This window comes from Geotrypetes seraphini, chromosome 2 (genome assembly GCF_902459505.1).
Source record: "Geotrypetes seraphini chromosome 2, aGeoSer1.1, whole genome shotgun sequence".
Taxonomy (NCBI): domain Eukaryota; kingdom Metazoa; phylum Chordata; class Amphibia; order Gymnophiona; family Dermophiidae; genus Geotrypetes; species Geotrypetes seraphini.
Genome location: NC_047085.1, coordinates 492,149,626 through 492,164,766, shown reverse-complemented (window position 1 = coordinate 492,164,766; position 15,141 = coordinate 492,149,626). Strand labels below are relative to the sequence as shown.

General features: G+C 42.6%; 1 protein-coding gene across 3 annotated transcripts in view; it reads left to right on the top strand.

The window, feature by feature from the left end:
* NBEAL2 (neurobeachin like 2) overlaps window positions 1–15,141 on the top strand; it is a 408,006-nt gene that overhangs the window by 275,203 nt on the left and 117,662 nt on the right. For all 3 annotated transcript variants that reach the window (XM_033931896.1, XM_033931894.1, XM_033931895.1), the window contains 4 exons: window positions 2,288–2,376; window positions 4,803–5,531; window positions 7,234–7,412; window positions 8,032–8,191. In XM_033931896.1, coding sequence (XP_033787787.1) covers window positions 2,288–2,376; window positions 4,803–5,531; window positions 7,234–7,412; window positions 8,032–8,191 — 1,157 coding nt within the window. The remainder of the gene's footprint in view (window positions 1–2,287; window positions 2,377–4,802; window positions 5,532–7,233; window positions 7,413–8,031; window positions 8,192–15,141) is intronic.

Below are 15,141 nucleotides of genomic sequence, written 5' to 3'. Positions count from 1 at the left end.
GGCAGGACTTATTTAGGTTATTCAACCTGGTGCTGGTCACCTATAAGTTTCCTGCCTGGGGCTTGAAAAGTATTTATTAATTATTTAACTTTTTGGCCCGTACTGATTTGTCCTATTAACAATTTTTTGGTTATTGCTGGGCTTGTTTTGAGAGGGGATTTGAAGTTTTGTCTAATTTTGGGTGTGTTTGTAGTATATTAGTTTTGGCATATTTAGGTTTGTCTTTGGCCTTGCAGTATCACAAACATACATAATTCGGTAAAACATAGAGAAAAGTCTGCAGAAACGAATGAGTTTTTAAACTCTTCTTAAAACTGTAGGACAAAATCTGAGGTGTCCTGGACACTTGTTCCATAGCAGTGACCCTGCTACAGAAAAAACACAATGCTGATCTCAAACTGGATAAGAACATCAGAGCTGCCATACTCCTCTCAAAGCCTAGTATCCTGTTTCCCAACAGTGGCCAACCCAGGTCAGGGAGTACCTGGCAAGATCCCAAGGAGGAAACCAGATTTGATTCTGCTTATCGTAGAAATAAGCGGTGGCTTTCCCCCAAGTCCATCTTAATAAAGACTTATGGACTGTTGTAAAGCAACAGAAAGTGGAACATGGGTTCCTGAAGTAACCAGAATTTTATAATAATAATTTTATTCTTCAAAATATTGTATAGAAACAAAAATAAAACCAAATACATATAAGGTGCCAAGAGTCTGTTTCAAGGTGTTACAAGTATTAACATCATATGTTCATTGTTCAAAGTGTTGAAACAAGACCCTACATGGGCCGTGTTTCAGCAATGCTTTGCCTTCCTCAGGGGTCCTATACATAGACCTTGAGTGGGATTTTGAGCATCAATAACTGTAGTATTGACACAAAATGGACAATACCTAAAATTTCTGAAGTGATGAAACAGCGTTTACATCTAGGTGCCTAACTTACCCCCTCCAAACTGAAGCATGTTTTTTAGTGCCGACCACAGTGATAACCGCTCCGATGCTCATGGGCATTCTATGAGTGTCGGAACTGTTACCACCGCGGCTGGTGCTAAAACACGCGCTACGGTTTTGTAAAAGGGGGGGGGGTTAATTATTTAAAAAGCTTAATCGGTGCTGATAACAAGCAATTAGCATTTTATAATTAACCTAAATGAATTGGGTGGTAGGCGCCTAACTCGGTATGCGCCTAAAAGAAAGTGGGCATGGTTAGCGGCAGACCTTTGGTGTGTTTTCGTGTGTAAGTGCCTAAAGTGGACTTGGGTACCAGTATTTAGGCCAGACATGGGCAAACTCCGGTCCTCGCGGGCCGGAATCCAATCGGGTTTTCTGGATTTCCCCAACGAATACGCATGAGATCTATTTGCATGCAACGCTTTCAATGCATATTCGTTGGGGAAATCCTGAAAACCCGATTGGATTCCGGCCCTCAAGGACCAGAGCTGCCCAGGTCTGATTTAGGCCAAAAAAAGCACTGGCGTAAATAAGGGGCACCTAAGGTTCAGGCACCGCTAGATTCAATTCTATAAACAGCGCCTAATGAAGTTTGATAGGTGCTCTACATCACATTCCTGAGCGCCTGTGTCTTGGACGCCATTTATAAGAAAGTGTTTTCTAACCATTCTAACCATTTTATTGATAATGACAGGAGTCTCCATTCAGCATATCACGAGTAATTGGAAAAATTACAGTAGACTCAATTATAATTTCTGGTGGAATTCATTATATATATATATATAAAATGGAAAGAGCAATAGCTATACAACAAGGAAGCTATAAGAAATTTAATAAAATTTGGGAGCCATTAACTTCTTATTGTAATGAGTAAACACCATTTTCTATTGTAATATACACCGTCTAATGATTGGGGGGAGGGGGAGGTATATTTTACATTTTTCTTATTGGGGAAATAATAGAGGAATGATGGGAGAGGAGGGTGGTAATTCTATGTATTGTAAGATAAATCAGAAAGATTGTCAAGTGATGTGTTTAATTGTATTGTTTTATTGTTTGTGCACTTGATGTAAGATTGAAAACGGATAAAGAATTATATTAAAAAAAAAAAAAGATAGTGTTTTCTGATATGGGTCCCAGGGTGCTCCTGGAATATGGACAACCTGTCTCTTTAATGGTCTACCCTTCTGTTTCAGCAGTCGGGGGGGGGGAGGGGGGTATTGTATTTCAGGCCATAGGTTCTGAGCAGTTTAGGAGATACCAGGGGAAATTTCAGTCATGGTGTCGCCCGACTGAGGTATTCCTTTTACTTTAATTTTATTTTTACGATTCTATTCAAGACTCATGCCCAAACTACAAGGACCTGGTGGCGGTGGTTTTCCTCTCCCACAGAGCTGAGCTCACCGTGAGACTGGACGTCTGTCGGAAGGTAAGAGTAGAAATGTGAATATATAGCCAAAGCCCAGCTTCACAGGGCTCCTCTTTGCCCAGCGGGCATCGAAATGAGAATTTGCTCGAAGGCTGCCTAGAAACCTAATATCTATAAGAAAGACTGACTTTCTTATAGATATTTTGGACTCTTTTCTGACTTTCATCCTTAAATTTACGATCCCTGGTTTTTTTTTTTTCTATAGAAACCTAATGTGGCAACTTCAGCCTGAGCCAAAGTTATGGGGCACTCAGCTTCCTAGTTTTTAAAACAGTTTTCCAAATTAAAACTGCTGGTTTATGGTTAGCTGATTTTTCCAAATTATACAGTAAGAAAAATTTAAACAATAGCCAGGTTTTGGTTTTGGTTTTTTTTTTTAACTTTTGATGTTCTGAAATTTCCAGTATTCTGTTTTTATGTTTGTTTGTTAGATTCTTGATATTCATTTTTTCTGTGGTAACAACCAAAGCAGTTCACGTATTTATGTACAGGTATTTTCTCTGTCCCTAGTGGGCTCACATAATAACAGAGTAATGTATCCAGGATAAAGCCCTTGAACTGATCCATCTCCTCAGAAGTCTGAAGACTCACATTCATTTCACAGTTGCCCATCTTCTTGCCTCACTTTGTGATGTGCTCTTAGTATTGAGTTTCTTTCTGTACCCTAGCTGAGTCTCATGATCTCATTTGTGTTTTAATTTAAGTCTCGGGTCTTTCTTACTGATCTCTAGTCTCTCCACGCCAGGGCCACTGAGAGGCAAAGAAGGGCCCAGGGAAAACAATGTTGAATGTTTGGCCCTGCCACCTCCCACCGGCAGAGACTCTCACATGCTGTCTGTGGCTGACCAGGAAACCTGCCCTCTGCTGCAACCTGATCCCCTCTCATGTAACATTCTGGCATAGGGGAGGTTTCCTGGTCAGCTGAAGGCATTGTATGATGGGAGTCTCTGTCTCTCGCTGTTGCCAATGTCCCCTTCAGAGAGACATTTGGAAGGAGGGGAGGGAGATGCTGGACCACAGAGCCCAGGTTGACTTTTCCATGGCCAGCATCGGACCCACCTTGAAGGCAGAGCCCAGGGAAATCTCCTCCCTCAGCAGCCTTCTCCACTCACTCAGTGTTGGGCCACCTGGCTGCTTCAGTCTTTCCTTCCTGTGTGCACATGTCCACCCACCATGCCTATTGCTTCCATTTTTGGTTAGGCCAACTAAAGTGGACTCGCAGAAGCAGGTTAGCTAAGGTCAGTGACAAAGTAAAGGGGGGTGGGGGGCAGACTGCACTGGGCACCATCTTTGTGGGGGTGCCAGAACCTCTCTGCCCCCCCCACCAAGCTTACACCCTCCCTTCCTTGTCCCTGTATCTCTTTAAATCTTCGCCAATGCGAGTAACTACCCTGGCCTGCTGCTCTCTCTGGCCTGGCTCCCTCTGAAATCACTTCTGGGTCATGAGGTCAGCAAGTGACATCAGAGGGAAAGCTAATGCCGGTGCGAGCAGCAGGCTGGAGAAGCTGCTCGTGCGTGCAAAGATTTTAAGAGGCGTGGGTGGGAAGGGAGGGTGCGAGTGTGATGTGAGGGGTGCAGAAGGGTGGCGCGGAAAGAGAGGAGAGCTCAGGGGAGCATCGCCACCCGGGCACCTCCTATCCTCGCTATGCCACTGGCTAAGGTTATGCTGTTTAAAGGACAAAATGCAGACAGTGTTATTGGTAGAAGAATGGATTGGATTTCTGGAGTGGCACTGTGTAAATCCAGAGATCTTGAAATATCAGAAAAAAAAGTGATTTAGGAGCTCATTTTCAAAGCACTTAGACACATAAAGTACTTTGAAAATGAGCCCCCATATGTTAAGACAATATTGACAGAAGAAGACTGATGGGCCCAGAGATAACAAGGAATCTTTGATATAAGCCTCAAAAGGTGGGCAGTGGGCTTAGAAGAATGGTAGGGAAGTAGCTCTTAAAAAAAAAAAAATAAGTCCTCTTGGTGGAGTCAGAAATGATATCCAAATGTAGAAGGCCAGAGCCTTGGCCAGTGGGAAAACCAAGGTAAGGCCTTAGATCAGGTCAGGTCTGTGGTGCCCCAAGGTATCCTGGGAGTTGATAAATGGGGTGTCTTGCAGTCTTTATCTATTGCACTTTCTAGGATTCTGTGATATAGCGATTTCTCCTGCTGAATAATTGTGTATAATCAAAAGGTTTCCCAAAACTTAGACTTGTTCCATTCCAGTCATCTACTTCTGAAAGAAGCTATTGATTGAGACTCAGCAGATCTGATAGAAGGATTATCTTTTCCACTGCAAAATAAATATTTACTGAATAAAAGCGTAGCCTCATACACGGTTCTTGTTAGAGACAGGCATATAGGAGAGTACATTTTGTTGTACAAGAAAATCAGTTCACTCTTGAGCCTGCCTTCTCTTTTCTTTCTTTTAGCTATTTCATTTGATTTATTCTCAACAAGATATCGTGCGCCATCTGGCAAAGCAAGCCGGTTGGCAGGACACCTTAACCAAGCTCTACGTGAAGGAATCTTATGAGTCTCGGCAGCTCAGTCTTAGCAGCTCCACCAACAGCTACTGCTTGGATCTGATTAAAGACTCCGATCACGGCAAGGACTTGGGCTCTGAGGTTGTGAAAGAGATTTTGGACAACATGAATTTCCGAGCAGACCTTCCAGATGCCGATGTCTTCCTCCCGCCTGGTTACGATGCCTCTGATCAGGACATGTCTGAAGGGTTTTCAGACCATTCCATGTCTCCCAATAGCAAGGAGAAGTCACTTCGCTCCTATAACTTCAAGTCTTTTGACTCCTTGGATCGGGCTAGTCATTCTTCATCCAATACCACTGATATTCCAGGTTCAGAGGAAGCTCATTCTGGAGAGACACTCCAATTTGACAATTCCTACCATCCACTTTCTCCCTTTTCTATATCGCCCTTTGACCTTCGGATGGAATTAGCAAGCACCAGCTCAAATGCCACTGTAGAGAGTGGAAACCAGACTCCAGTCAGCCTTCCAGGAACACCATCCCCACTGGAGGCCTTTAAACCATTCCCAGGCATGCGGATTCGGAAAAGCTCCAGCCTGTCCAATGTGCTGGACGAAAGCATTTATCAGGAGACTCTGCCTAGTGACAATATCTCCAACACCAGCAACCCCCAGGTAAGTCACCTCTACTGACTTCTGCTTGTCCTTCGACAGGTCTTTTCAGAAGAAGACGAAATAGGAAAAAGTGACAGAGTAGAAACGTCTCCCTTTCCCACTCTTAAAAAAATTCTGGGTGTATTTCACAATTTGACATTCTTAGTTGATTGTTCCTTGCGTTTGAACAGGAAATGTTTGTGTGGTCTAAGAATAAACCATAGCCTCATGTAAGTCTTATTCATTTTGGCCCAGATTCTATAAACTGTTCTTGAAGTTGGACATAGAGAATGACGTGGGGGAAAAAGTTGGTCCCTGTCTCCGCCAGCTCAGTCCCCGTCCCCGTCCCCGCAAACCATCTGATCCATCCGCACAAGCCTCGAATAGTTATGATTTTATACTGAGCTTATTTTATTAAAGTATAAAAAAGAAACAATATTCTGTACAATTGTCCTTTTTATAAATCACAAATAATACAGAGCAAGGATCAACAAAACCCCTGTCTCCCCTCTCCTCCCCCTCACAAATATCCCCTCCACGATCGAGAAAACTGAAGTCAAATTTAGAAATCTTCAGGCTGTTGAACCTTGCACACTCTCCACCACCGTTTCGCATCTGTCCTCGTCCACTTTGTTATCTGACTCTGTCAACGAGGCCGTGAATTCCTTTCATACTATTGTCTCCTCCACTCTGGATATCCTTGCTACTCCCATTCCATGCACTGTAAGGTGCACCAAGCCCCAGCCTTGGTTGACCTTCAGAATCTATTATGTATTTTGCTGTGCCTGCTCCGCTGAACACCTTTGGCTAAAACCCTGCCCCCATACTGACTTCATATATTTCAAATTATTGTGGACCTCCGTCCAGTCTGTTCTTGCACTTGCTAAACAAGAGTACTACGCCCATCTGACAAACTCTTACCTCCAACCCTCGCCACCTTTTGTCACACTGAACTCCCTCCTCAAAGTGCCTCCACCTCCAACCTCCCCCTCCTCCACCTTCTCTGTTGGCCCAGACTATAGCCGAGTACTTTCACAACAAGTTATAATCTTGAGTTTTCCACCCAGCACCACCTTCTCCTCTTTCCTCACTTCATTGTCGCAATTTCGTGCATCACCTGCCACCTTTTCTAAAACCGTGAAAGAGGAAACTGTATGTCATATCTCCTCCTCCAAACTCACTACCTCTTCCTCTGATTTTATTCCCATCCATTTACTTAGCTCTAGCTCCTCTAGTGTCATTCCTTCTTTCTGTCGTGTCCTCAATCTATCGCATTTCATTGCAACTGCTCCTGATGTCTTCAAACATGCTGTGGTTACATCACTTCTCAAAAAACTTTCCCTAGACCCTATCTGCTCTTCCAACTACTGTCCCATCACCTTCCTCCCTTTCACATCCAGGCTACTTGAACATGCTCACCACCATTGTCTTAATGTAGAAACAGAGAGGCAGATAAAGACCATATGGTCTATCCATGCCATCTACTCTACCTATCACGCAGAGATCCTAGGTACTTATCTCAAGCTTTCCTTAATTTCCCAGTTAGTTTCTTGCTTGCAGATTGCTAATGGATGAACCATAGCAAGCATTAGCCATTCTGGAAGTATCCTGGTAAATTGTTTTCGTTTTTACATTTTGCACTTATTAATTGTTTCTGCCCTTTTGTTTCTTTGTCATTTCGTATCGTCTTTGCGCCTGCCACTGCATACTGGTTTTCTGGCAGCAAACACCAGAGGAGGAGCTGTGTAACCTGCTGACGAACATCATCTTTTCGGTGACATGGAGGGGGGTGGAAGGATACGATGATGGGGCGTGGAAGGAACGTGGCCAGGTCTTCTCAGTCCTAACAAAGCTGGGCATGGCCTGCGAGCTAGTGCGACCACCGGACGAGATCAAGAAGAGGTTGGTGTGTCAGCGTGGATAAAGCTTTCTCTGGTGGTGGAAAGGGATATTTCAGATGAGCAAGTGGGATCATGTAAGAAGTAGCAAGAGATTCTGGGCAATTGGTGAAAAATGAGCCAAAACAAGCCGCCTCTGAATTCATGCAAAGACTACCTGTAATTCTGGAACAGCTCTACAGCACTTCAAAGTGCAAAAAATATAAAGTTATTGTGGAAATAGTGAGAAATGGCCATATATATAAGAAGGAAATATTCTTTCCAGGATTAGTTTTACTCAGGGCTGGCATTAGAGGGGATGCAAACAGGTTACTTGCACTTGGCTCTCATGCCAGAGAGGGCCTCAAGCCTGCCCAGACCTGAAGGCAGCAGTGCTTGCTGGCAGACTTTGGGGTCTATTTGTAAATTTCTGCTCTGAGTCCCAACATGTCCAACACTGGCCCTGAGCTTACTTAATGTGGCGTTCTTCTGACTGCTGAGTGTTGGGGAGAGGGATTAACTGACAACAAGGAGCCACATAATTTCAAACTAGACTTTCAGGCCTCTAGAAGGAATTTCTTGAAAGAGATCCTTTAAAAATGCCAGCGTTCATTTTCTTTGGTGAATCTCTCCTTCCTTTTCAGCCTCCTGGAGATGATGCTGGAATCTGCCTTCACAGACATCAAGGCATCGACGCCAGCTGCACTGCCCAGCCTCACGCAGAATGTTCTGAAGCTGCTAAGGTTCCTCCAGGATTTCTTGTTCTCAGAAGGACACAGCAATCAGGCACTCTGGAGTGAAAAGGTATGTGGGGTCCAGATGTGGGAGGAAGGATCTTTGGTGTTTCTTTTGTAATAATATAATTATACTTATTTTTATAATGCTACTAGATCTACACAGTGGCATTAAGTATTAAGACAAAATGTTATGTTGTTGTAACTCTGTGCCTCCAGTGGGGGGGCATGGTAGGATCTTATTCTATAAAGAAACATACTGGTACTATAGACGCTACTTTCCTCTATAGAATACTAATGTATCTGGTTATTAATGAACCTAGCATTTATGTAGCTGCAATTAAACCAGCTGTATGCCTGGCATAACTGCACCCACATGAATCTGGCAAGGAAGCATGCAGTAGTTTGCAGTGAGGACTTTCAGGGGATTCAGTGAATCCCCAGCTCTAGTCTAGAGCCTTGCTTTTTAATTTTTTTGTTTACTTTTTGCTTGATGCACTTTGATTTGAAGCCTGCTCAACCAGTCAAATTGCATCAAACAAAAATTAAACAAACAAAAAAAAAAAAAAAGCTGGGTTCTTGGGCTGAGGATTCTCTGAATCCCCCTGAAGGCCCTGGCAGTACTGATCTGAATTTGATTGGCTGAGCAGCATCTGCCTGTTGCCTGCTCAACCAATAAAATTCAGAGCAGTGCCCTCAGGGCCTTCAGGGGGTGGGGTGAATTCCCTGAAGGCCCTGACCACATGCCACTGGATGCATGTAACATATTATTCTGTAAGTTGGGCACGGAAGTGGCAGCTCCGCCTATGCCTCGTCCATGTGAGCCCCCCCTCATACACACACTTTGCAGCAATTAAATGACACAGTGCGTAAGTGCGCCCTTACAGAATAGCAGATTTTACATAGTCCGCTTAAAGTTAGGCGCCTACATCGGCATGCCTAACTTAATTGATTAATAGGCTTAATTAGCACTGATAATTCACACTTAACACCTCTTAATTGATTATAATTGTACTTAATTAAAAGTTAGGTGCTTAACTCAAAAAACACGATTCTATAAAAAGTAGGCGCCCACCTAAAAGTGGGTGTGATTAGGGGGCAGATCATGGGCGTGTTTCTAAGTTAGGCTCCTCTTTGTGAATTAGGTACCTAACTTAGGTGTAGGTATTTAGGTGAAAAAAAGTTTCCAAGTTTATTAAAAAAAATTTATACCGCTTTATCAAATATTTCAAGGTGGTGGTACATAAAATCAAGGGGGGAACAAACAGTAACAAAGAAATGACATCATCAGTTAAGACGACAGAAACGAGAGGAAAAGGGAGAACTCTACAGTATAAATAAAGAAAAGAGAGAAACACAGGAAAATGCAAAAGGGCAGAGTGACAATTAGCAGTCCAACACAGGCAGCTAATATTGACTCTGACATCTCAAAATTATTGATCGAAATTACAGACATAAAAGAGTTCCGAAAAGAAATAAAAACACTACTGTTCAAAAAATATCTCCCATCAATCTAAAACGCCATCTAATGAGTTCCCAAACAATTCCTTTGGGAATAGAATCTCTTTATCCAACCCAAACTAAACACCCCTACTGTCCATATCATCAACATTAATTAACCAACATCATGCAATCATCAAAACAATAAATACACCTCCGCTTATAGGCATATGATGCTACTCTCCACCCGAAGAAACTTGACTCAGCTCTTGTAACATCTTATGTAATCTAGAATATATTGTAATTCTTTATTCTCCACCAGTTGTAAATTGACTCAGTTGCTATGTAACTTCTCCTGTAATATTGAAAGTACAGTAATTCTTCACTATTACCTGTAATTAACTCTTCTCCTGTAATGTAATTCTACTGGAAATGCCCAGATATCTTCTTTATTGTAATCCGTTGCTATGTTACATCTGCTGCGATATTGAATGTATTGTAACTCTTCACTGTTACTTGTAATCTACTCTTCTGTAATGTAATTCTACTGGAAATGCCCAGATATCATCTTTATTGTAATCCGCCTAGAACCGCAAGGCACAGGCGGAATAGAAATCCCTAATGTAATGTAATGTAAAGTGGACTGAAATTAAATTTAAGTTCTAAGTCTAATAGATGCTGGCATTGTCATCTTGATATAGGGACACTGGATCATCTGTTGTTCTATTGTCCCTTGATACTTACGGCCTCTTTTACAAAGCTGCGTTAGTGGCCCCGAAGCCCATAGAGATTTAAAGGGCTTCGGGGCTGTTGCCATGCGGCTTTGTAAAAGAGGCTGTTAGATTTTGGAGATTCAAATGAGGTCAAATCAATATGATAATGGCAGTCTCACTGTCATTGTCATATGATGTTGTGTTGTTTGGAACACTATCAATGCCCAAGAGTCCAATCAGGTTTCAGGTTTATTTAAAAATTTGATATTCCGCCTTATCAAAATTCAAAGCGGTTTTACATAATATAAAAACAAAGAATAAAGAGGGCATAAGTTAAAAACAAATTACAATTATTATTACAGATGATCAAACGCACAGACAAACATTAACATACCGATACAAAATGGAAAAGGGCAGAAATACATTTGTAGAATGAAAAAGAGAAGGAGAACAAAAAATAAATAGTCTGGTACTTTGTAAAATAGGTTAAAATGATGAAAAAATGGCAAGGAACAAATTTCCATTGCAGTCCTTAGAAGGACTGTTATACTCCAAATTCGTCTTTAAAAAGAAAGGCCTTCAAGTTACTTTTAAATTTATCAAGTGATGAAATTTCTCTTATATAATTTGGTATTGAGTTCCAGATGGTAGGGGCCGTAACAGAAAAGATATTAGTGCGCATAGTATTAATGTGTCTTAAAGAGGGAATGGATAGCAGGTTTTGATTAGATGAACGTAATGTACGATGGGGGGGTGGGTGGGGGATTAGTAATCTGTTGATGAAATCAGGTTGGCTGGAAGTTATGGTCTTATGTGTCAGTAACATTATTTTATAGGAAATTCGGTGAGATATGGGAAGCCAATGGGCGTTGATCAAAAGTGGTGTGACATGATCGAATTTTCGAGCTTTTGAAATAATTTTAATGGCAGTATTTTGAATAATTTGAAGACGTTTTATTTCTTTCTTAGTGATGCCTTCATATAATGCATTGCTGTAGTCTAAACATGAAATGACAAGCGAATGGATAAGAATATTTAAAGAAGATTGATCTAATAAAGTGGCAAGTGATCTAATCATTCGGAGGCGGTAGAAACATTTCTTGACTACTGAACTTATTTGTTTATGGAACGAGAGTTTTCCATCAAAGATAACGCCAAGAAGTTTAATAGAAGTAACTATCTGAACGGGAACTGATTTTATTATAATAGGGTAGGAAAAGGAGAAACCATCCTTAACTGGGAAAATCATTGCTTTGGTTTTACTGATGTTGAGGGCTAATGCAAATAAGAATAGATTACTTCTTATCATAATAATAATAATATAACAGTTTATATACCGCAGGACCATCCCTTTTTAACATATTCATAAGGGACTTGACCCGAGGGCTTCAGGGTAAAGTAGCGCTGTTCGCCGACGACACCAAACTGTGTAATATAGTGGGTGGAAGCAATCCCACGGATGGTATGACGCAGGATCTGATCAAGTTGGAAAAATGGTCCACGACATGGCAGCTGGGCTTCAACGCTAAGAAGTGTAAGGTCATGCATCTCGGCAGCAGAAATCCATGCAGAACATACACCTTGAATGGAGAAACACTAGCTAGGACTTCAGAGGAACGGGACTTGGGAGTGATCATCAGTGCAGACATGAAGGCTGCCAAACAAGTGGAGAAGGCCTCATCCAAGGCGAGGCAAATGATGGGATGTATCAATAGAAGCTTCGTCAGCCGCAAACCTGAAGTCATAATGCCACTGTATAGAACCATGGTGAGACCTCATCTAGAGTACTGTGTGCAATTCTGGAGGCCACATTACCGTAAAGATGTGCTTCGAGCTGAGTCGGTCCAGCGAATGGCCACTAGGAAGGTCTCTGGACTCAAGGGTCTCTCATACAAGGAAAGACTGGGCAAATTGCAGCTGTACTCTCTAGAGGAGCGCAGGGAAAGGGGTGACATGATTGAGACTTTTAAGTACGTCACAGGTCGTGTCGAGGTGGAAAACGATATATTCCTTCCCAAGGGACCCTCAGTCACAAGGGGGCACCCGCTCAAACTCAGGGGAGGGAAATTTAGTGGTGACATCAGGAAGTATTTCTTCACAGAAAGAGTGGTAGATCACTGGAACAAACTTCCGACGCAAGTAATCAAGGCCACAAGCGTGCTCGACTTTAAGAATAAATGGGACATCCACGTGGGATCCCTACGTGGGTCGAGCAGCACTCAGACTTAATGGGGTGGGTCAGTAGAGTGGGCAGACTTGATGGGCTGTAGCCCTTTTCTAGCGTCACCTTTCTATGTTTCTAAGTTCTATGCGGTTTACAATAATTAAAAGATGTTACAGATTGAGTGGATTTAACAAAGTTAAAAGCTAGTGATTAACAGCTCTAGGGATCAGTTATTGTGGAATGAGATTGTGCAGGTTAGTTGCCTAAGTACTTTCGGAACAGAAATGTTTTTAGGCGTTTCCTAAATTCCCCATAAGTAGTAGACGTAAGCAGTTGTTCTAGATCTTTACCCCATAATGCTGCCTGATGTGAAAAAAGATGTTGATGATGTCTTTTAAATTTACATCATCTAACCGGAGGGGAAACAAAATTCAAGTGTGAGCTTCTCTTATGTCTGTTGGCTGAAAAAGAGAAAAGGTCAGTTATGTATTTAGGGGCTAAACCGAATAGTACCTTAAAACAGAAACAACCAGACTTGAACTTCACACGTGTCTCCATCGGCAGCCAATGCAGACAGGAGTTGCTATGCAGCTGATCACGAAAAACTGGAAAAATTGGGATAGAGTAAATTATAACTTTTGGTGGGAAACCTTATGCCAATTTTATAAGTTTGAACATATGAACTCGTTACAATTGAGACACTATAATAAATTCAAAGAGGTTTGGGATCCATAAACAAAATTTTGTACGAATTGATCATTAATATTACCCTTTGATTTCTGAGTGTTATATACATCCAGGAAGGGGGGGGGGGTGATAAGTACTTATTTTTTTATATGATATGATTGTAATGAGTGCTGATTATTGTACCAATTGTTGTAAATCTGTTGCACTTTATGTTGGCATTTAAAATGAATAAAGAATTGGGGGGGGGAAAAAGTTTATAAAATCCTTAAAAGGACAGTCAAACTTGGAAAGCATCTTTAAAAAGGAACGTTTTAAGGAAGGGTTTGAATTTCTCCATAGATGTTGTCTCTCTTAAGGAGTTAGGCATCGAGTTCCAAAGGGAAGGAGCAACAACTGAAAAAAAAAAAAAATTTCCTTCTGGTATTGATGGGACTGCTAATAAATTTTGATCGGAGGGTGCGCGGTGAAGCGTATGGGATCAGAAGTTTGTTGATAAATTCCAGCTGTCCTGTTTTTTAGAGCAGAAATTTCCTGCCGGTCCACAGGGTCAGCACTTGCATCAGGCCCAAAACAGTGTTCTTCAACCGCCGGTCCACAGTGCGATCGATGCGGCGTTATCTTCGAGCCAGCTCCCTCTTCCTCACTGATTCGGTGCACAAAGCCACGGGCAGCGGCTCCTACGGGCATCCTGCGCCTGAACCGTAAGCCTTCTCTCCGACGTTGCAACGTCAGAGGGGAAGGCTTCCAGATGAGGCACGGGACGTGCAAGGTGCAATTAGTACTATGATGGGGGCGGGGTCTGGGGTGGAGATTGGGTAGAGGTGGGCGGGGTCTGGCCCACGACTTAGCCCCGTGTTCTTCAACCGCCGGTCCGCGGACCGATGCCGGTCCACAGAATAATTCTTTTATTTCTGCCGGTCCATAGGTGTAAAAAGGTTGAAAAACACTGATTTAGAGTGTGCCTAAGTACGCTTAGTTAGCAGTAAGCGCGATTGTACAAAGGGTGCCTAACTTTTATATCTAGTCGGTGCAGAATTTTTTTAAGTGTCCTTTATGCCCTTTTTTAAGTGCCCTTTAAGTGCCCTTTGTTGCCACTTATATGGGTAAGCATACACTGACCCGGGAACTTGCTGGTATTCTTTACGCGTAGTTGCAGGCGGAATGGGACGATTCATCGCAGCCATTTAAGAGCCGCCTTTTCATCGCCATCATTTCATCGTGGCCCTTTCCATCGCAGGACAAGTTCAGCGCAGTTAGTTGTTACAATTCACACATCTGATTTGGGAGGTTTGTTGGGGGGGGGGGGCATTGCCTTACACACCACATGCTGGATCGAAGTGGAGTGCTGATGGGGGGAGTAGGGGGGGCATTGTTCCCCCCCCATACACACATGCTGAATCAGGCCAGGATTGTGAGCCCAAACCCAGTCCAGTCATCTCAGATTCTGTTCCTGAGCTTTACATTAACACTGCTAGGCTCCTTGAAAAGATTCTACAGGTTTTACCTCCTGAATCAGAATAATAATGTTAAGTCTGCCATAGTCTCCCTCAATCTGGGTTTTGCTTTCACTCTGTGGCCTTTCAGGCAGTCCATTGACCCCCCCCCCCCTGCCTCTTCTGGCAGGTTCTGCTTGTCTCTGCATATGCAAACCACACCCTGATTATCATAACCTGTCCTCCCTCAATAACCCTCCCTGAAATCCTACTCTTAAAGCCTGATCAGCCTGAAATGTAACTTCCTTGCGCTATGATTCCTAGCAGTTTAGTCTTCTTTGACTACTCTGGCCTGATATTATCTCTGGAGTAGGGCCTGCCCAATGTGAACCCCCCTGCTTAATTTTTATCAGTCAGTCGGTCGTGGCCTCTAACCCTGTACCCACCAGCCTTGCTGTTCTGATATGGTACTTAGCACTTTAAGATTGATATTTTAGTGTCACCAGTATATACGACACTGTACATCAGGAATCTCTCAAACTGCGGCTCACAGAGTTCATATTTGTAACCTGCCTTAATCTTC